Below are 22599 nucleotides of genomic sequence, written 5' to 3' on the forward strand. Positions count from 1 at the left end.
AATTTTCCACGAATTTGATTTCAAGACCTCAGATTTAAAATTTAAAGTCTCTAAATCAAGCAAATGAAAGCACACATATTGGTGCGACAGGGGTGTTTTTTCTTTCATTAATATCTCGCAACTTCGATGACCGATTGAGCTCAAATTTTCACAGGTTTATTATTTTATGCATATGTTGAGATACACCAAGTGAGGAGACTTGTCTTTGACAATTACCAATAGTGTCCACTGCCTTTAATGAGTGGGGAAAGGCACAAGTCTCTCAGCTAAAGTTAAAATTGCCATTGTATTCGATACCCTTCCAGTATGGAATTTGACAACACCCAAAACATCCGATGGCATCATTGTGGTTGAAATGAGTCTGTAAATGACTGTAATGGGAACTGTTTGTTCATCCCTTACATTTTCAGAACGAAACTTGTAAATTTAGCAGCTTCTAATTCTTCCTTCAGTGAAAGCATGAAACATTTCTGGCCTGAACGATTGTATTTTGAATTAACCTTAAGCTATATTCGTTGATGTGCAGATCTTTTTTTATTCAATCTGGGGCCGATTTCACAAAGCAATAAAGTTCATCGCAAGACAAATTTTCAGTATCACAATAGTGATTTGTATTGTGACATCACACAATACTAAGCAACTACGATTGATTTGCAGTTAAGATCAATCTTAGCTCTTTGTGAAATCGGCCCCAGAGCAAGTAATTTTCCTCCGAATTCCCATAATTAACTGATGCCTTTTCCCCCATAAAAATATTTTGTACACGATTCATTAGCTCTCAATTTCTCACCCAAAAAATCGTCAATGGATAATGTATAAATATTTTGTAAATTAACTTTCGTTATCAGTAGCAGAGAGATACATGTAAATAAGTAACCAAATATTGTAGTTGTCAATGTAATAGTGTGTACGTGTGTGTTCGACCTATATTAAAAGTTTTCATATCATTAAATGCTCGAAACTGTTGTCTTTCTAACACAAACTATTTCTTGGAACAAAATATTTAGATTTATTTTTTCTTGGTGAGCAAAGCCAAATTGCCTAGTAGGAGAACGGGATTAGAAACTGCGGCCTTTGAATTGACAAACTGCTGTTAAATGTATTTGAATTTTAATTAAATTTAATTAACGTAATTAAATGTTATAGGACTGTCATTAGAGACTTGTCACAGGTTTGACTTAAAGGCAATCAACTGCACTGATTGCAAATCCCCTTTCACACGGGAGCAATTTAGCAAGGGTCCCTTGCTAAATTATAGCAGCACGGTTGTAAAATTGTACAAAATGTACCTCATGTGAAAGGACAACAATTTTTCTACTGTCCAAGTTCTCTTGCGAAATCTTGTCAACATTGCTATATTTTACAACCATGCTAAAATTAAGCAAGGGACCCCAGTTAAACTGCTGTGGTGTGAATAGCACTAAAGCGAACAGACCACTTCTGTGACGTCGCAGGACCAAAGCAGTGCCCCCATGGAGGTTAAAGATTAAGAACACCTGTAATTGGCTTAAGGCTGGTCCCCTGTCCTTATTTGTAAAGACAAAGACAGGTGATGGTCCAATGATGTCAGTGTTGGGTTTAACCAATAAAACATTGAAATGGTTTTACACATTTAAAGATGAAAATCCTGGCCCTGGCCGGGAAAATGTGACGTAATTCCATCGTGAACCATGCAAACTTAGCATCATTTTGGTGCAGCCGATTTCCAACATGCGTTCACTGAGCAAAAGGATTTCCATTTCAAGACTCGAAGTCTCATTGGACTATTGGTCATATCTAAGAGTCACCTTTAATCGGCCAAAGAGGGAAACTAGGTTAAAATCACACTTGAACATAATGGCTGATTCGTATTCAGAAGCAGTTATGCGCGGGAATCAAAATGGCGTCTCTAGCCACGCCTTAATTTTAATAGCGACATAAAATGGAGTCTTGCAAACAAAACACTCATTGACACACGCTTAATGCATAGAGGACCATAGTATTTAATACATGGGAGATCCTTACAGCACATGTATACGTAAAGCTAAGTGCACTTTTGTGTCCATTTTCATGATGAAAAATTCAAAGATGAATTTGAGGTTGACTATCAGTTTAAACCAAGTTCAACGAACCGCTAATAAAAGAAAATTGAAGAATGTCCTACAGGACTTGACACAAAATGATAAAAAGATAATAATATAATGAAATTAATTTTGTGTGGATATTTATTATTGTAACCATTATCAAATCTACTGAATATTTTCAAACGTGTGTACAATGGACCAGCACCGGACAATGTAATAACATCGACATATAATATTTAAATGGATGAAGTGGAAATTAAAAGTTTTGTTAACATCTATTTAAAAAACAAAAACCTTCGATGTTCTATCTTGCCGCCAGGGCAACCAAAGATATTTACTAATGAGCAAAAAAACCGAGTGCATTTTTGTGTGCAAATGGAATTTATACATTACACCGTACGAGTGTTCCATGAGGAACAAACATGTTAAATAGAAAATAAAAATTCATGACGGTAGCAAAATTTAAATAAATATGTCAATAGCCAAAAGACTCCACAGCAATTTAAAAACAATTAATATTCAAATTCATGCAACAAAACCCTAAATTTAAAAAATGATAAAAATGTGTTGCTTTTTTGAACTGTTGACAAGTATTTGTGTTAAAAAATATAAAAAACATTCCAGCTGGAAATAGTGAACATGTACATGATAATTTTATGGTATGCACGAGTTTATCAAGATAATATTACACTGATATGTACTGAGATAAACACGTTCAACCCATTCTGCCATTTGTGCACTCAGATACCTGTCAAGATTATAATGGATTTTTTTTCCAAACGCAAGTTCCACATATTTTGCCTAAAACAATATGACCTTGTACGCCATTTTACAAATAATGTGATGACTGAACAAATACATTGGCTTTACATTTTACGGTTGAGTAATTTAAAAGTGGCCTTGAAAATTTAAATTAGAAATGAGAACAAAACATTCATTAATAACAACCATTAAGCATGGAGTAGGTTGGCGTAAACGTAAACATAGTGATCAACATAATGATCAAATGAATACAAAGAACGAGCATTGAGTTAATGGGTGGCAAAATCCATTAAAACATGTGCATTATCTAGAGTATGAAGTGGTTGTTTTATAATCAGCCTGTAGCCTTCAGTCGAGACGCTTGTTTGCCTGTCCCCCATCCGTAAAAACAAATCATGCACGAGGAAAGATGGGACTTTTTCGTGCTTTCGGCTTGATTGAGGCCAAGTTGTTTATTAAAAGCTACAGAACCTTCACACACGCGATATCAACAAGAACTTCCGGATCGGACCTGGGACAAATTTCATTAAGCTTTCTCAGCACACAAATATGCTTACAACAACCAAATCATGCTTACCAGAATAAGGTTATCAGCCAAACTACAGTGTCACATGTACCATTTGTGACTGGTATCCTGCTTTTTGACGCTTTGCAAAACTGTCTGCTTAAGCAGTCTTGTGAAATTGGCCCTGGTTGATCTGATCACAATCAACCCCTCGCTTTCTGCATATTTTATCAGATCCACGAGAGATGTTTCCCCCGTTGCCATGGTGATAGATTTTCATAATGCATTGCATGGCGCGTGTGTCATATTCAATGTCCAGGCAAATACCTTGCACAAATAATGATATTCGAATTGAATGTTGATACGGAATGACAGTAGAGGGGAAAGCGGTGAAAGGATGTCTAATTATTTGTTTAAAAGATAAAATCGTACAAAATGAAAATTTTTAATTTAGTGGAATAAATATATGTATAATGATTATCTTTAAAAAATACCATATGCAACCAAATCCAAACTGGAATTGGACTTCAATTCACATCAAAATGTGTAAAAAAAAAATACATCAAACTCAGAATGATTAATATCAGAAAATTTTGATGAGCTAAAATACAAACATTCTGCATAAATTAAGCTAAACACACACATGCACACACAATGAGGTTTGTAATTCGCATTGGTCATATAGTATAGTAGGCCTACTGTACAAGGCAAATACTTACTGCATATGACAGGCCTACTTGGTAAATGAAGACTGGGTAGCCATTTAGGTTAAAGGCACTGGACACATTTTGGTAATTGTCAAAGACAATTTGTATTCTCGCTCGGTGTATCCCAACATATGCATTGAATAACATCTATGGAATTTGGCCTTAATTGTCATCGAAGTTGCAAGAGAATAATAACCCCTTGAAATACACCCCTGTTGCACAAAACTAATCTGTGAGATTTCAGATGCTAAATATAAGGCTTCAGGCCTAAAGTCTGTTATTATTTCGATTGAGAAATTATCTCTTACTTCAAAACATTTCTACCTCCATGTTTAGAGGGAGCAGTTTATCGCAATGTTTTATACTATCAACAGCTCTCTGTTGCTCGTCACCAAGTAAGTAAGCTTTATGCTAACAATTATTTTGAATAATTACCAATAATGTCCAGTGCCTTTTAACTATAATGATAAGTAAGATGTGTTTGTCAAAAACTAAGACATGCGTAAATAGACTCCACGGGCAAGGGTTGGCAAAACAATTGGTCCCGTATTATTTGAAGTTGACAAAAATGTTTATACTCTCGCATAATTTTTTATAGAAATTCAAATTGTACTCTAGCCGTCTTGTTGACAAGAAAAAGTAACCTTGAATAAATCACCTCTGCCGGAAAGATATATAATGCTAAGTTGTTGAAAAGCGGAAGGGAATATTTATTCGGGTACGGAGATTTATATTTTTTATCTAACAATGTTTTCCTCCATGATTAAATCAAGTATAATGAAAGTCACAGTTGAATAGTCTCTGAGAAATGCCACCTTGCTTATCATCAATAGATAGTACTGCAACGTGAATAAGAATGGGAATATAATATAATAAGATGTTTATTTTCATCGAGCTGCTATAATTTTATCCAAGCTGGGAGACAATTCTTCGGGGCTCATTGTCAACAATGTGATATCGTGACTCTCAATCGTCAATGTACATGCACACATTCAATTCCTGGGCCCGAATTCATAAAGCTGTTAAGCAGAAAAAAATGATTAGCGAATTTATTTGCTAAGCAAAAAGTAGAGGGGCACCAGTTGCAACAATTAAAACTTTATGGGTTTTTCTTGGTGACCAGAGTTTCTGTAAAGTAAGTTTTTTTCTGTGCTTAGCAAGTTTTCATTTTTAAACGGGCTTGATGGAATTGAGCCCTGGTCATTTTAGAGAACGCATTTTTTTGTTTTATATTTTTTAGAGACTCAATGAGTTATGCAAGAATATTGTTTCATTGAAAACAAAATCAATTTCACAAGAAATTCGATTCACAATATTTATTAAGAATAATTTCGCGCAAGAAGGTACACGTAAACAAGTAAAATGATCGATAATTTAGCGACCACTTGTTCCAATTAATTATTTTTCCATTTAGATGACAGTGAAAGTGCAGAACATACGAGACTCATTCTTCTTTCACTTTTCATTTCCCCGGATTTCGTGCATACAAAAGAAGCCCCAAATCCCTGAAATTGTTGTCACAAAACACATTGTTTTATATTAGATATATATAATTATACTAGTAGTGAAACTCCTCCATCTTTAAATTTTATAATAACTAATTCTCAGTTGACAGCAAAACAAAATTGTTGTTTTTATGCCGAATTTGATAAAATCGCCGTCGTCAACACATGTTGTGCGTAGTGATGACGTCATCATTCAACGAAGAAGACAAAACCGTTACCCGACAATTCACTAACCATTGTGCGCCATTGACGATGTGATTATTCCATCCACTGATGACAACTTTCCGATTAAAGACTCCGAGAAATAATAATAAAAAAATTTGCATAATTTATGGTCAACTTCAATTAATGAACGTCCTTCGAGAAACGCTACAGAATGCCACAGGCAGGCACAGCGTGGAGTAGGAAGAACCTATGTAGAAATACGTGTACACTTCTAAATTCGGTCAGAAATATACTTCACGTGGAAAATGAAGTACGCGTATACTTCTAAACTCTGAAAGAATTGTATGTTTATGGATGAAATTGAACGTGGTCTCTTACCTAATTTTCCAAATTATGGATTGTGGTTTTCTGTTCATTTTTAAAGATAAAATCCCATCGGGTGACTCTACTTTCTGAAATCGTACATTTAAAAACAATGATCAAAATTGAATGGGGAAGTTTCACATGGATTTGTTTAGACAGACTTTCGTTAATTCGGAAATAGTTTGCATTGATTTGGTAGGCAGGACATATATAATAAGATAACCTTTTCCCAGAATGTTTTATTTTTAAGAGAACAACTTTTCACAGGCCGGCAACAATGGCTAAGTTCGCACACTGAACATTTGTCGACCACAGGCCGACATTGCCTGCGTGAAAAAACACGTTCTTGTTGTTGTAGCACGAGGACTGTCGACAAAAGTGACACTTGTGCGAACTTAGACATACATTTTGTGTGTGTTTCACACTGCAAAAGAAACTGTGACATGTGAGGGCTTTGCCAATATTTATTATAATGTGTACATCAACACCCCCCACCCCCAACAAGATTTTCTGCAAGACCACCAAGAAAACACCTGTTCCCTTTGTTATGCAAATGAACCTGGGCGGAGCCTGAACGATGAGCTGGCCAATGAAAGGCCGTTTGTTACAAGCTACCGTAAACTCTGACCAATCACGAAGAAGACTGTGCCTTCGCGGGTGATTTAATACGAGAAATGTACAACATGCATGGAATGCAACGTATTTGATGCCACCACGCTAAAAATGCTGTACTACAGCGCCATTTTGTTGCATTATGTTGTTTTTTTACAAGACAGTGAGAGTTTGCAGTAGTGAAACCAGCTCCAATGAACAAATTGTCTCCGTGAATGGAAAACGTAAGTGATTTCATTTCTATCAAACTAATGATGATACGAACTTTGGGTAAGGGGTTTGACTTGACGACTGTGTGTACAAGGTGTAATTAAAACTGTACATTACTCAAATTTATGTTTACTCGTTGTCTGCGTAAGCGGACAAGCCACTGTGTACCATGGAGGAAGAAAATTACTTCCATGTGTTTACATACAAATAAATTAAAGGCAGTGTATACTTTGGGTAGTTGTCAAAAACCATATCTTCACTTGGTGTATTCCAACAAATGCATAAATTAACCAACATGTGAAATTTGGGTGAACTGTTGATCATCGAGGTTGCAAGAAAAAAAATGAAAGAAAAACACACTTGTTGCGTAGACTTGTGTGAATTCGATCTTTATGCCTCAACTGAAGCCCTGCTCATTCAAGTTTAAGGGTGACAAATTCACAAACAACGGTCTTCAAATTGTGTAATTTCTAGCAATGTTTTACACGAATAACTTTACCAAGTATTTTGTTATGGTCATGAACTTCCGGATCAACTACCAAGAGCATGAGGTACACACTACCTGTAACTTAAAGTGAAGGCTCACCGACCCTGTCCACTCTCCCCAAGGGCAGCTGGGTTTGTTTTCTCCCGCTAAGTTTCCAATAGGAAGGGTATCAATGTCCAACTAAGTTGTCTTGCACGGCCTAAAAGGATTCCATTTGGATCAAATAGCGGTAGACTGCTCCAAGACAAACAGCGAGCGTGGCAGATCCAGAGTTGATGGGTCTAGCCTTGGATTTGGACGGCGGGGGAGGTCGAGGGAAAACTGCTCGTAGAAGCGTGAGGCCGGAAAGATAGCTTCACCGATGGTTAGCTTCAGATCACAGCCGAAGATGCCGTCCTTGCGAACTGAGGTTGGGGGCTTATCTAGAGCACGACCCTACGGGAAGAAAGAAGGATATCAATAAATGATAACTGGAAACAACAAACATGTTATTCCTAATGTATAAGTCCAATAACATTTAGTGTCATCTTTTTTCAATCAATCATAAACCAGTGGACATTTTCAAACGATCTCTCCACTTGCCAGGGTCCAATTTCATAGAGCTGCTAAACAGGCAAATTTGCTTAGCATGAAATTTCTTCCTTGATAAAACTAGGATTACCATTTAAATTTCAATTTGTTGCATATTGCTTGGTACTGGTATTCAGATGTTGTTTGCTTTTCCTGAAAATCACGTGGAAATTCGGTTGATAATTCTGTTTTCTAAAGGAGGAAATGCATGCTAGGCAAATTGTTGTGCTTAGCAGCTCTATGAAATTGGGTCCTGTAAGAACCAATCATAAGTCCTTGTAAGCAAATTGTAAATACAAACAGGGAGCCAATCATACATACAGCCTATGTAAACTATTGCATGGCTTTTGTTTACATATTTCTGGTAGGCAATTATTGTTCCATGCAAGCAGACTACTGGCCCTCAATATTGGACCGTATTCATACAAAATAGCAATTGCTTTTTCTAGGCTTTTGCTTACATCTTTATACATACATCTGTATAAAGATAGTTAATGGTCTAAGTCTTCCACGAAAGCTTTCCTGTGTACATTGTTGCTATTGCATATTATTTGACTTTATTTATTCACCCATCCATCAATCCACAAAAGCACATTTGAAGTTATTTTTTAACGTAAATTATCCGGTCCCCCCCCCCTCCCCCCTGGTTTGGGACTAATGACAATCTGGTTTTCCCCTTTGTAGTTTGTGTGTGTTTACACTTCTTCTTTATAGATAACAAGTGATTTTACACGACCGTGTCATGTTTCCAGATTAAATTACATTTTTTATATCAGCTATCATGTTGTATCCAGGCAAGACAAACACACTTACAACATACAATAAGATACAAGTACAGATAGGGGAGGGGGAGCACAAGGGATTGTCCCATTAATGTTTAAGTTTCTATAGGAATCTCGTCTTGTATTTCCCAACAAGCCCCCTTTCACTAGTGATCTTGCTCTTAGTATTCTGTGTAAGATAATTAACATGAGAGCCAAAAACAAGTATCAATGTCGGTGTTTAAATAGCACAAAAGCTTTATTGCAATGCCATATTTTACTCTGGTCATTTTGAATTTCAAAAGTTCATATTTTAAATGGGTCCGGGGCACGAATGCCATTTGGGGGGGGGGCGGGGGACTGCTCTCATTTCATTTAAATCGATTTAAACTGAGTGACAACTATATGCTTACAGGTGATTTTGTCCCTCCATCAATTAGAATTTTATTTCAGTGTAAAAACTTTACGAGAGTGCCTTCTTAAAGTAGGCTACTGCCCTGATGTCTGTCACTGTTTGCTGTAAATCATGGAGTAATGAACATTCAAACAAACTTCAACCATGGAATAATAATGGACTCTTTGCGTGGCAACATTTTACGGCACATGAATACGCCAGACAAGCCACCATTACACAAATAAAATGAAAATAGATACTTCAATCCATCCCGGTTGTCTACAAACCAAGGCCTAACGTTTATCAACGATTTTCCTGGGGAGATTTTATTTTTAATAAAGCGAAATCTAAGCATCAGTAATCGATCCCTGCAATCGCCGATAACCTTGCAGCATGAATGTTAATTCCTCCCAGTTATTGAATACCGCAGACACAGCTGGTCCAACCGACCTCTCTATCGGGTATTTACTCACGTGGACGAAGCGCCAGATGAGAAAGGATTGGGGAAAGCTCACAAAAGATTAAGTTTTATTTGTTTCAGAATTTTTTTTTTTTTAAACGGTTATTTGAACGTTGTATTGTTTGTCACGTGTTTGTAATTGTTTTCCCTTGAAGCACGTAGATTTCAAAGTCATGTCTACATGTATATGTAATTTGGCACTCATAATTTAGGGACTGTGATCTAACCAATTAATATTTCCGAGAACCATTTCTACCAATCGAGGAAAATATCATTTGTAGGCCCCCTCTGCCAATCTTGCTTGCTTAGATAGCCACAATGAAAATGAGTGATATGAAAGCGAGCTAGTCATAAAAACAGGATTTTGTTGTTTTAAATTGAGACAGAGCTAAAACTCATTTTCACTGGTCGATTGGTGGTGTATTAAACTTACGGGTTACTACCCCCCCCCCCAAAAAAAAAAGGTCAAACCATGTCCATCTACGTTTAGGAACAAAATACATAAAATTATTGACTACAACTATCCTCTATAATGCAATGCTTTAATGGTCGTCTTTGTTCAACATTTCAGTTGTTTATGGTTTCTGAGCGATTTAGCTCAATGGATTATGGAAATACTATATTTTGTGAAATATTTCTCATGCTCATGCTAAAGACGGATTGAAAAAACTCTGCTAGGCTCCGTCATTTACAAAAATTGCGATCATCAACTACGCCACAAAAGACCCCCAAAACGCATTAATCTTTCCCCTCTATCTACTTCCTTTATTGAAAGCTAAACGCCCAAGTGGAAACTAAATCAACTCCCTTTTGTAACAACTTCAGAATTCCCATAAATTCGTGTGGCAGTGCGTCTTTAATTGACACATAAGTACTTTGATTGCACGGTCAAACGGCTGTGTATAGAAAACAAAGTTCATTAAAAGCACTGGACTCTATAAACTGATGAAATGTCTGACCGTCACTATCTGAGCTTCTTTTGATAAAATGACTAAAAATCAACTTATTTTACGAGCGTCGTATCACTATCGCCCAAAGTCCAACTGGTTGTGTAAACACCACGTTTTTACAGTTTCAATATGTTACACGGAACGCATCTGATGCGGCAGTGAGATACGGTTGCTAAGGGGGAAAAGTGTGTCATTTTTGTGTTGTTGGCCGCCATACTTGACTTGTTGTGATCTCCACTCACCATTTGGGTTTTTAAAGTCGATAATTATAAACAACAGAATATTTCAGGCATTTATAATAACATGGTGTTGTAGAATTTGAAACTGTGCATGGTAGAAGTATAATTAAGAGAAGTTCGCGATAACATGTGTTACCGCAAAGCGAAAACCTAGTCTTTAAAATAAAAATTGATTTGATTCTCGTGCTTAAAAAAAGAAGAAAGTATTTTTACCCTTCTAAATAGACCTTTATAATGCTGCCACCATCTTGGTCATGTTCCCTGTATCCAATAACGTTAATGGGTGTCAATATTCATTGTTAAAAAGGGAACCAGACTATGTTTTCCTTCCAGCCTCGATTTGGTTACATTGATTTAAATGGGAGGAAATCGCACCATAATAAAGGCCAATATTATAATTATGCAAAAACAAAGATGATTTGGTGCACTGTTTACCATTTTCAATGACAGACACGTCTTGTAATGGAAATACGTATTGTATTGCGTTTAGAAATTGTTTTGTTATTAGAGAAAACGCACAAGCTCTAGGGAGGCAATTACACGTAGGAGCCATTACGACATCTACACGCTTCGGTGCAACCAGAAGATGTTTGTCGTTTCTGATAAGTGAAGAGAAGACTTTGATGTCTACTTGTGTGTATGTAATTCAGAAGAAAAGTGTGCAGAGAAGAGTATGGGCTAGAGTACACTGTGGGAAAAGGATAAAGTCACGCGGGATTTGCTTATTATAAACTATGTGAGAGTGCAGAAGTCACGCGGGTAGTTCAATGATGGGCCCTAGTACATGCCGAAACTGAGGTTTTCTTTGTTGGCTTAATTTACTCTCAAGTCAACTTGTCTTTGTTTAACGTGACATTTTGTGTGTGGATTGTTATTAAAAATGAAATAACTTAACATGTATTTACCCATCAGATCATAGTTAGAAAAAAGAGATCAAGGTTTGCTTTTAATCGTCCGGTTTTTTTTTCAAAGAGTCTAAAATAAACATTTAACTGAGCAGACAATCTTTGCCCACAGTCACCCTAGCCTGCTGACTGAGTGTTTAGATACCGACAGCGTGCTAAATTAATACACGTTGTCAAAAGGCAATGCCAGTCTAATATGTAAAGTGGTGTTCAGACCTGGCAAGCTCATGAAAGTCTGCAAGAAAAGCAATCGGATCTCGATGGTTTATAGTCATTATTGGACATTTACGGTGTGTTTAAAATGTCAAATTTACTTGGTGTGGACTGACGCCTTCTCTATTGAACCAGCGTGCGTAATCTTATATTAAAGGCAGTGGACACTATTGGAAATTACTCAAAATATTTATTAGCATAAAACCCTACTTGGGAACGAGTAATGGGGAGAGTTTGGTAATATAAAACATTGTGAGAAACGGCTCCCTCTGAAGTGGAGTAGTTTTCGAGAGAGAAGTAATTTACCACGATTTTGATTTCGAGACCTTAGAATTTAGAATTTGAGGTCTCGAAATCAAGCATCTGAGAGCAAACAACTTCGTGTGACAAGGGTGTTTTTTCTTTCATTGTTAACTCGCAACTTCGACGACCGATTGAGCTCAAATTTTCACAGGTTTGCTATTTTATGCATATGTTGAGCTACACCAAGTGAGAAGACTGGTCTTTGACAATTACCAAAGGTGTCCGGTGTATTTAATGGTCTCAGTTGTGACATGCAGCAGCTTGCTAAATAATTGTTCAGTAGAGTTGGAGGAAATAAGGAAGTCTTCTGAGTGGTTTGTATAGAGTGGATAGCGAAGATGATGAAAATCTTAAAGGCAAAATACGTTCGGTTTTTGGTGGAGCCGTTCGATTGTTTTACTCATGCAGAATGTATACAATAAAACTATCATGTGAACATTTACTTTCAAAAAGCGTTTTTGAGATACCGCCAAAAAATCCGTAGCGGTTATTTCCATTGAAAATAAACCCAAGTAACAAAACACGAGAAACGCTACGCGGTATTGCTTTCAAATTTTGGGGCATAAAAACTTATTATATTATATCTATTTACATAACCATGCTTCGAAATGCCATGTTTCAAAGAATGCTTATACTATCGAAAGCTGTTGTATAGGATTCTAACCGAAAGTTTTAAAGTGACAACCAAACGCAGATCTCCCCTTTAAGCCACAACTGATTTGAGGAGATAGGCAGAGACTATGATTGGGAGGCGATTGGATTGAAGTTGAAATTGAAATTGGCAAAGTGGATGATGATGAGTGGGGATGGGTGGGGCAGTGACGCACATCATTGCTGGAAAGAGAAAAGAATGGATGTCGTGTATGTGGTTTTGGTTTTAGAGATGTTTTTGGGATCTCGGGTGGCGGGGTGGTGATCCAGGGATTTCGGGGCAATTGAGACATTGTCCTTGTGTTGAGTGATGCGAAAAACGTGATTTTATTTTAGAAAAGTATCTGTTTCATTTCATTTAGTTCATTTTGTGGAATGGAAGATTACCTCTTTAGTGTGATCGTGTTAATGAAAGAGCAAATAATAATTTGGGGTAAATAGTACAAAGCCGCAGTGAACGATTGCTCTTGTTTAGCATTGAAAAATGCTAGTACACAAAATGCATCAGTGGCTACTATTATTATAATTAGCACTAAATGTAAATTAGCACTTAATGTAAAGTAATGTTTAGTCTAAATGGTTTGCGTTGCTAAATGGATGAATGTCAATGCTAAACACACAGGTGTACGGTCAAAAAAAGGTTTTCTGTATCCCCAATGCAACATCTATTCATGATAATTTGCGTGTTGTGGATTGATACTTTTATAACAATGCAAGTCTATAGGTTTCTTGAATTATTTGCAATTCTGCACTTCAGCTCCTCAAGATGAGACATAGGGCATGCATGAAGTCAGTCGGTTGACGAATATGGAGTGGGTATCAATGTATGCTATATAATAACCAAATGCATATATATTCAGTCTGGTTTACTAGAGTAAAATGCCATTGAATGACATTAATAAACGGCTTTAGGGCAAGTATACGAGCGGGCCTGTGGGTGTGACGATCAATGTATTGCATCTGTCTTCTCGATGACTGTCTCGAGTGTTGGGGATGGAAAGCTGGTCGTACTTTAAAGCAATTGCACAACATCGGATAACAGTATTGTCCAAAGGCCAACACTTCGTGCAACTTGTATATAAAATAACAAACCTGTGAAAATTTAGGCTCAATCAGTCATCGGAGTCGGGAGAGAATAACGGGAAAACCCACCCTTGTTTCCGCAGGTTTCGACGTGTCATGACATGTGTTTAAAATAAATCCGTTATTCTCGATATCGAGAATTGATAATTGTTTTAATGTTTTCTCAAAAAGTAAAGCATTTCATGGAATAATATTTCAAACGAAGTCTTTCACCATTACCTTCTGTAAACCCTGTAAGTTATTTGTAAATCTGGGAACTTTTAATTTGTGTTCTGTTCAGAAAGTGTCCAACTGCTTTAAAGGCAATAGACACGTTTGGTAATTGTCAAAGACCAGTATTCTCACTTGGTGTATCCCAAAATGATGATGTATAAATAATAAAGACAGTATAAGTGGAAGAAACAATATAGAGTAATTTCTGAGTCAATAAAATGGAGAGGTTTGCAGCAATCAAAATTTTCCAATTAATCAAATAAGTAAGTCGCGTCTACTTACCATCTTGTGGTCTTCCTTGACATCTCCCATCTAATGATTCACCAAACACATTCATCACCAACATCCTGTCCTCCTCATCAGAAGACACTTGACCCTTGACCTTGCTCTTTATTCCCCTCCAACCAGATGGGCAGTTCTCATTCTCATTTTGAAGCACATCATCAAAGAACTTGATTAAAACGAACACCATCAGCGAGGTCATGTCCAAGGTGGAGATTGTTTGCATAAATCTCTTCGTTGTGTTATCATTCACCGCGGGCAATTGCAGTCAAATTGGTTTTGTATAAAATATTGAACGGTGTACCTGACAGGTAAATGTTCTCAGTCAATGCCACTAAATTATCTTTTGATTGAAGTTTGTGAGCGTAAAATTGATATCGAAAAGAAGAACAAAAAATTGACACTTTGCTTGAAATAAAATGCATCGGCACGAATGTAAAAATCTACTTAAAAGACACGCAGAGTTTGATAAATAAAAAGTTCAAAATAGTTTCAAATTTTCTGACGAGCATAACAAAAACATTATTCCAAAATGCTGTTCCACTTTGAGCATTTTTTTAATTTGCAATAAATTATTGAGATTTTGAAAGTATAAGTGTGCCGTTCGGTCTCAAGGAGAGAGTTATAAATCAGTGACAACCAATCCAGCAACATTCTCAAGTTTTTCAAGTTCTGCATCTAAGTCAATGTCTTCAAGGAGTTCTGGATTGTTGACCCAGCCGAGTTCATTCGGTTCCGATTCGGGCATCAAAACACACATGAATCTTTTCCCCGTGTTTTCGTCCACTGGGTATATAGTTACGGGCACAAAATGCTCGTGGAGCTCCACCCACCGGCAAAGCTTGTCGTAGATTTCCGCGTGCTGGTGACGCAAACTGACGCCCCTCTGACGCAGTTGACGCTGAATATGCACAAAGCATACCTGTCTTGCCTTTCGGTCGAGTATCCCGTCTCCCTGCGGTCCCGTTGGTGATGTAAGAATGAGAGTATCGGGGACCTGGTCTGCTTCTTTGCCTGTTGGGTCAGTGCTGTGGTTCATGAGACTGAGTTTGAGCTTGGCGCATTTCTTGACGGCCATTTCTGCCGTCCGCCTCGGCCGATGACCACGGTACTGTTCTCCGCTCGCCATGATAGCAACATTGATGACAAACTTGTTCTCAGGGTCGTACGAGCAACACATCTCCAGCAGAAACTTCATGTGGTCACCGAAAAGGTCAAAGGTTTGTAGCTCACGGACGGTTGAGTAAGTGGGCGGGCTCGGGAGAGCGTCGAACCCCTTGGAGGTGTAGTTCTCAGCTGCCTCGGTGTCCGGGAAGATTAGCAAGATGGCGCCCCGTCCGCGAGAGAGATACCCCGTACGAGCCACTCGACTTAGATCAGACTGCAACTGCCCATTGTATCTACTGTGATAGAGAACATGCTTACATGCGCTGTTCACACGACCAAAGAGACAACGTTTCTTGTGTCGAGGCCAGTGCAACTTCCTACATTGTCTGGAACAGTAGTATGTGTAACAGTTATGACATGTCTTGTAAAACTTCCTTGCCTCCTCGAGCTCTTTAGTCTTAGCACATTTTTTGTAGCTACACTTGACCATGATGATTTCATCACCTACTGCATCTCCTCCATCTTCCTCGTAACTAGGGTAACCGTCTCCATCGAGTCTTTTCCTGCCGAAGATGAGTGCGTTGAGGACATTGGTGTCTCCTTCACCATACAAACTATCAACACTGTGACTCTTGTCTGAAGAAGAAACTGAGGTGCTGCCTTGGCCAGCACTCCAGGAAGAGCTCAGGTCTGGCGTGGAGCAAGTAAGGGGCGAGGAAGTGGAACTACTGCCGCGGTATCCACTGCTGTTGAGATCAACAGCACTTGTTGCTCTTTGGTAAGGCAGACCAAGCAAGCTGTCAACGATCTCCTCCATGGTGACTTCTTGTTGGGGTACGAAGCCACTTCCGGGGAGGTACATACCAGACCGGTTTCCAGGCTGCATGTGTCTTGATGTAATGACGGACACCACAGCGGCAAACTCTGAATCCTTCAACTTGTCGAGGTCAAGTGGCGTCCATGAAGTTGCTTCCACAACCGTCTCCTGGTCAGAGGACGAAGGGTCTTGGTCACTCTGTCGTCCAATCGACGGATCGCTGTCGTCATCTTCAAGTGTGGTGTCAGTTATTAAGATCTTGACATTTGTCCGCCGTGGACTGGTATTTATTGGCGAGCTGCGGGGGGATTCTTTCTTACCATGGGACGGGGTGACCATGGCGAAACGAGGAGATATCTTCGTGTTTCTGCTGCCGTCTTGGTTGTAACGAGGATCGGGTTTAAGTTCGTCATCCACATGAGTATCGGTCAACTGGGGGTACCCTCGCGTCACGGCACTACCCATGATATTTCGCCGTGGTGCGGGGACAGGTGTCCGTGGTGACTGGGGTCCCATGGCAGCATTTAAATCAGGCCTACTTGATGTCGGTGTGAAGTGTTTGCTCTCTGATACACGATCCTTTGACAATTGATCAATTTCGATTCTACTATTAATGAATTCGTTTCCGTTTTGCAAGTTACCATTTTGTGGTGATGACGAGTCCCTGGGGTAGGAGCCCGTGGTGTTGGACCCGTAGGTACGCCTTCGATACTCCATATCGTCTACCGAGTCATTAGGGGGACCACCGGGGTTATTCCCTTTAGACCGGGTACCTTCATCTAAGTTATACTCGTCAGAATCGCAAAGATAACCCGTGACAAAGAAGATCGAATCGTACTTATGACGCTCAAGCCTCTTTACAGCAAGCGAATCGAAGTATGTTATCTGATCAAGATTATCCCCTACGGACTTACTGCGCAGCCGCAGACCACGTGAAGGTGATGATTGGGTGCGAGGAACGTCGTAGTTGACATCTTTTAGCGATGATGATGTTTGATTATGAAATGGTTGGCTGTAAATGGTGTCATCTGCACTTTGACAGTGATCTTTGTTGTCAGCGTGAGTCGAGGAGTTCAAGGGGTCACCATCGGGTGTTTTTATTGAGGCTCGAGTGGGCAGTTCAATGCACGATACTGCGTTACGGATTGGCTCATGGTTTAAAAAGGAGGCTGGGAAATCGCGTCTATACTTGGCTTCGGATTGGAAAGCTAACTTCGTAGAGACGGGTGGCTGGCTTGCTGCTGCGTCATCAGATGACGTCACACTCCAACAATCACTCGGACATGACGAAGGGCTCCTTGTCATGCGCGGTTCAGAGTCGCTGTCTGACACCACTGACTTCGCATGCGGTCTTTTGTTTACCACGCGTTGATAGTGACTTGATTTCTTATACCAGTCGGGCACTTTAAGTTTGTCAATGCTTTTCCGAAGACGTTCGAGCTGTTCGGATATGACGTCACTCGGGCTAGTTACGGAAACTTCCAAGTCAGAACGTTCGTGATCGTTCTCACGACTGTCTGAGTTTTCAGACTTTATGGGTGAAACATCTCTCTTCTTAGCTTGTGTTGTTTCGTTCAGCAGCAATTTCTTGGGTCGTTTCAAAGGTAAATTGTCAGTAAGTGTCGCTCTTAGCTCGTCTAACTCCGAAGTTTCACTTTGAGAGTCTCCATCACATGTGGACCTCCCATCTATTTCATTCCCATGACCAATCACAGTGTGGATTCCTTTTCCATCTGTAACCAATGCTGATTTTGTCTCGAAGTTTCTCCCTGCGCTCGCAGTTGGCAAGTTATCACGTATTTCACTGCGTTTTTCAAGATGCACACTTTCCAGTTGTGCTGTAATTTGTGCACTGTTGACCCGTTGTTTGTTGTTTTCATCAGATGATAGTCCTGTTGATAAACTCGTTGTCCCGCTTCCGTAAGGCGATCGACTCGTCAGCAACTGGATTTTCTTTACCGATCGGCCCCATGGGGCGGTTTGGGTGTCAGTGGGACTAACACTGTTCTCCGTGTCAGGTATTGAATTTATCTCCGCATGGATTACATGTGTATTTAAACCGGATTGAGTAACAGGTTCATCAGCGGGTTTGGGTTTACTACCGACAAGCGTGAACGCACGAGATCCAATGTGCGTTTTGCCGTGAAGGGAGCCTGCCGCTGAGCCATTGTGGGTATTATCAACAGTGTCAATATTGTCCCTCTCTATAAAATTTGTTCTTGTTTGTACCCCGAGCTTTAGAGTCGCGTCACTCTTCATAGTCACCGAATCGCCAAGTTTGGTTTGTTTATATAATCTTTCATTGGAATTTGTTGACGGTTGCCCGGCAGCGCGCTGCCCGGCACCCGTGTACAAGGCACGTTCCTCGCGTCGGCTACGGTCAATGTCCGAACTCGAATGTTGAGGAACTTTTTGAGAAGTTGGCGTTTTTGTGACCCTTGGTGGGGCTGTTTGGGTATCTTGTGTTGAATGAGAGGTACCTGGACGGGTGTGGGGAACACTGGTACGGGGCTTAGGTGTTGGTGTATTAAAGACACGCGCTATCTCCATTGATGCATCGCTGACATCTTCGTCTTCGTCATCGTCTAGAGTGACCCGGACAACTTCGGTTGTTATCTCATCGTGACTTTTCTCTGGTAGGCATACCGTCGAGGCGTGCGTTTCCACCCATACGCTCTCGTCCCCTCCCGGTCCCTCTGAGCCAACCTCGTAACCGTTTGATGAGACATTCGGCTCAAGTATCCGAATATCAGGAATGTAAATTCTTTCGGCTTGATCGAATGAAGCGTGAGTGAGCTGACCTTTTTGGAGAAAATTATTTCTGGCGATATTTAAATCTGCATCCTCTGATTGGCTGATAGTTTGGAAATCATTATGAATATTCACTCCATATTCATGAGCGTTTGGAGATGATGAGCCAATAGCGCCATCTTTAGGCCATGGTTTCCGTTGAACGATGCCGATCGATGGACCACGGAAACCAGTGATCGCAGTTTTACGCGCCTCGTCATTATACTCACTTGAGGTTTTGTTTGGAATATTATCAAAGTGGTCTTCGTAATCGCGGTCTTTTGGTAAAGTAGGAATGCCACTTGAAGCTTTTGAGAAATACCACTTGGGTACGCGCGAGCCCCTTGTTGGACTCTGCTTGGGTTTGGGTTCACCTCCTCCTTGAGCATCACCTCTAGGTGTCTTAGACTCCTCATCTTCATCTTCCTCATCTATACTCTCAAGTGATGTGGGCCACTCCTTTGATCCTTTCCTCTTTACAGACTTCTTGTCTGCATCATCAGGTGTACTACAGAGATCTTGGTAATCATCATTCGATATTATGGCTCGGTATTCCTCCAGCGAACTCGAGTGACTCGCTCCAGTGTCATTCTCCCTCGTTCCCTCATGACGACTTGTGCTCGCCCCCGCATTATCAACGGCATCTCGTGCGTTCTCCTCGCCGAATCCCTCAATGCGACGCTGCACGTCTCTCTGCGGCGACCTGTCTACTGCCCGCCGACTCCTGGTCCTCGGTGACGGGTGATCCAATGGTGGTGTGTCCGGTAAATTCTTTAAAATGTACACCGCGGTGACTGCTACGGCTATGAGCGCAACGGATATCTGAGCGAGAATTGTTCTAGGGGCAACACCCGCAACGACCAGTGCCCCCTCGGCAGCTAATGCCGTTTCATCCATCCCCAGTGTGGGATTATAATACACCTTACTTATGTACTGTAAAGGTATTACTTAGCACACTTATTATCCACTGTGTGTGATAGTGGGTTCGTAATCCAGCACCATTCGATCCATTCGATGTTCAACCGCGACTACTATGTTCCATCACTTAAACTCCCCGTTTACAGTTCGATTTCGACACCGTGCACTCACGCATCCTTCATCCACACAATGTCTCGTCGTGAATCCGAAGCAGCAAATAAAATGGCAAAACGTGGGAGACACCCTTTTTTGCTGATTGCTAGCCTCTGTTGCTACTAGCAACACACTGATGAGATGGGTGCTGCTGCCTGCACGATGATGAAGCTAGGCTTTATAGATCAATGAATAGCAGAATCTACACTGAGTCACTCTATGCATGTACTGAGGCATCGCACGCACACTGCCTCAGTCAGTCTACTGCATATCACTCATTAGCAAGCCCGTATATAAGAGACACATAGCTTACACACGTACATCATCTACTTCTACCTCCATGCGTAGACTAACCACATGTCCACGAGAGCACACGCCCTCGCATCTTTATTCATCACAGCCACAAACAATATCCAGAAGAAAACACTACACGAACGGTGACAATGAAAATCGATCAATGTATATATTTAGTGAAGAATTGTTTTGTTTAATATCGGGGAGACAGATTGCATTCGGCTGATGCATAATTTCAGAATTAGAAGGGGAAAATGGGATGTCATTAAATGACGTCACATTAACTGACGTCACATGCCATCGATTTATGAGCAAATACGCAAATATCATTAATGGGTCACTTAGCCGTTATGCAGATAAGTATAGCATTTTGTTTATACCTCCCACGCGGTTAAACCTTGCTTATGTTCTACTTAGCAGAAATGAGCAAAGGAACACCATAAAAAGGCATTAGCATCAAGTTTTACTTAAATTGTTAATTGAGCTTGGCACAGGTTGTCTTTGTTTTTTTCTTTGTGGTGAAATTAATTTTCTTGATAAATGTTTTTACACTCCCTAATTTGTTCTTTTCATGGTTTATTTGGTGGAGGGGACTGTTATACACATATATTTTGTTTGTAATGCTCTTTGATTTTAATCTGTGTGTTGAGATGTACATGTTGTGTAATTTATAATAATTTCCCAGTCTTTTCTGGACTTTAAAACCAATCAGTTTTTAAATTGCTACCCCGTAAGGTTTGTCTATCTAATAATTCCGGTTAATAAATGATGAATTCCAGTATTAGGTGATCATCGGCAGGGTATAGTCCGTGATGATAGTGAAGTGTAGATAGCGAGATGACTGGCTCATGATGTACAGAGTACATTGTACTATTAAAAAGTCACGTTCACCAATTCAGCTGTACGTGTTTTTACATCAAGCGCTTGAAATGTCAATGTGTGTCGCACTTCAAACTGACTAGCTACAAACACGTGTTCAATATTAAAGGCAGTGGACACTATTGGTAATTACTCAAAATAATTATTAGCATAAAACCTTACTTGGGAACGAGTAACGGGGAGAGGTTGGTAGTATAAAACATTGTAAGAAACGGCTCCCTCTGAAGTGACGTAGTTTTCGAGAAAGAAGTAACTTTCCACGAATTTGATTTCAAGACTTCATATTTTAGAATTTGAGGTCTCGAAATCAAGCATCTGAAAACACACAACTTCGTGTGACCATGTGTAACAAGGGTGTTTTTTTCTTTCATTATTATCTCGCAATTTCGACGGCCGATTGAGCTTAAATTTTCATGCATATGTTGAGATACACCGAGTGAGAAGATTAGTCTTTGACATTATTATACCAATAGTGTCCAATGTCTTTAAAGGGAATGGTTCAAACTCGTTTGAATTTTTAGGTTAAGGTGCTTTTTCTAGACTGGTCCCCTGACAAGGATAAAGACAGGCACTGGTCTTAGAGAGCCAATGATTTCATTGGATAAACGTGCAGTGACGTATGCTTTTCATTGTGCTATGATTGGTCCGAGGTGATGTAGTTTGACAGCTTGCACTTTCGGTCGCCTGTAAGAAGAATGTGTGCAATGTACGTGTGAATCACGACTGCGAATCTCATTTTAAAATGGATGCAAGTTTTTTAAAGGAACTGGACTCTATTGATTAAAACAAAAAAATGTACCTACGGTTTTACAAAACAAAATGTTGACATTATACTTTGCTGGTCATGAGGTTCTTAAATAGTAAGCTGATGCGAAGGAACATTACATAATAGGTTTTTGCTTAACATAAACTGACAAACCTGTAGAAGTTTGAGATCGATCGGCCATCTGGGTCACGAGAAAATAGTGAACACCCGAGTACATATTTTGCATTGCACCGATGCCAAAACAAAAATTAATAAAACGATGATGTTTTTTATCCTTCCTGTACAAAGGCCTACCTTTAAGCGTACAGCAACCTAATAGTGTAAGCTCCTCATTAATTTGTTGGTCTGTTTTACAACAATTTTGACAAAGTGGAGGCAGCTGTTCTACTTCTAATAAATCTGTGCTCCCATAGATGAGACATTAATCTTACTGAAGGAGACCATCGTGAATGTGATGATGTTCAGGACTTTA

At 39.6% G+C, this 22599-nt stretch overlaps 1 protein-coding gene and 1 long non-coding RNA gene across 2 annotated transcripts; both read right to left on the reverse strand.

The window, feature by feature from the left end:
* Nucleotides 1-1966: 1966 nt before the first annotated feature.
* Nucleotides 1967-4187, reverse strand: LOC117303486. Its single transcript, XR_004520508.1, has 2 exons — nt 2389-4187; nt 1967-2357 (listed from the first exon to the last, which is right to left on the reverse strand). It is a non-coding gene; the product is annotated as an uncharacterized LOC117303486 (long non-coding RNA).
* A 2930-nt stretch (nt 4188-7117) lies between these two features.
* On the reverse strand, nt 7118-20300 carry LOC117303133. Its single transcript, XM_033787235.1, has 2 exons — nt 14404-20300; nt 7118-7814 (listed from the first exon to the last, which is right to left on the reverse strand). Exon 1 carries the CDS (start codon nt 20012-20014, stop codon nt 15026-15028), a length of 4989 nt encoding a protein of 1662 aa, XP_033643126.1. The 5' UTR covers nt 20015-20300; the 3' UTR covers nt 7118-7814; nt 14404-15025.
* Between the last annotated feature and the right edge of the window lie 2299 nt (nt 20301-22599).

This window comes from Asterias rubens, chromosome 19 (genome assembly GCF_902459465.1).
Source record: "Asterias rubens chromosome 19, eAstRub1.3, whole genome shotgun sequence".
In the NCBI taxonomy this organism is placed as follows: domain Eukaryota; kingdom Metazoa; phylum Echinodermata; class Asteroidea; order Forcipulatida; family Asteriidae; genus Asterias; species Asterias rubens.

Bases quoted from the DNA above. Each gene is read 5' to 3' on its own strand.
- LOC117303133 (XM_033787235.1), bottom strand. From the start codon at position 20,014: ATGGATGAAACGGCATTAGCTGCCGAGGGGGCACTGGTCGTTGCGGGT.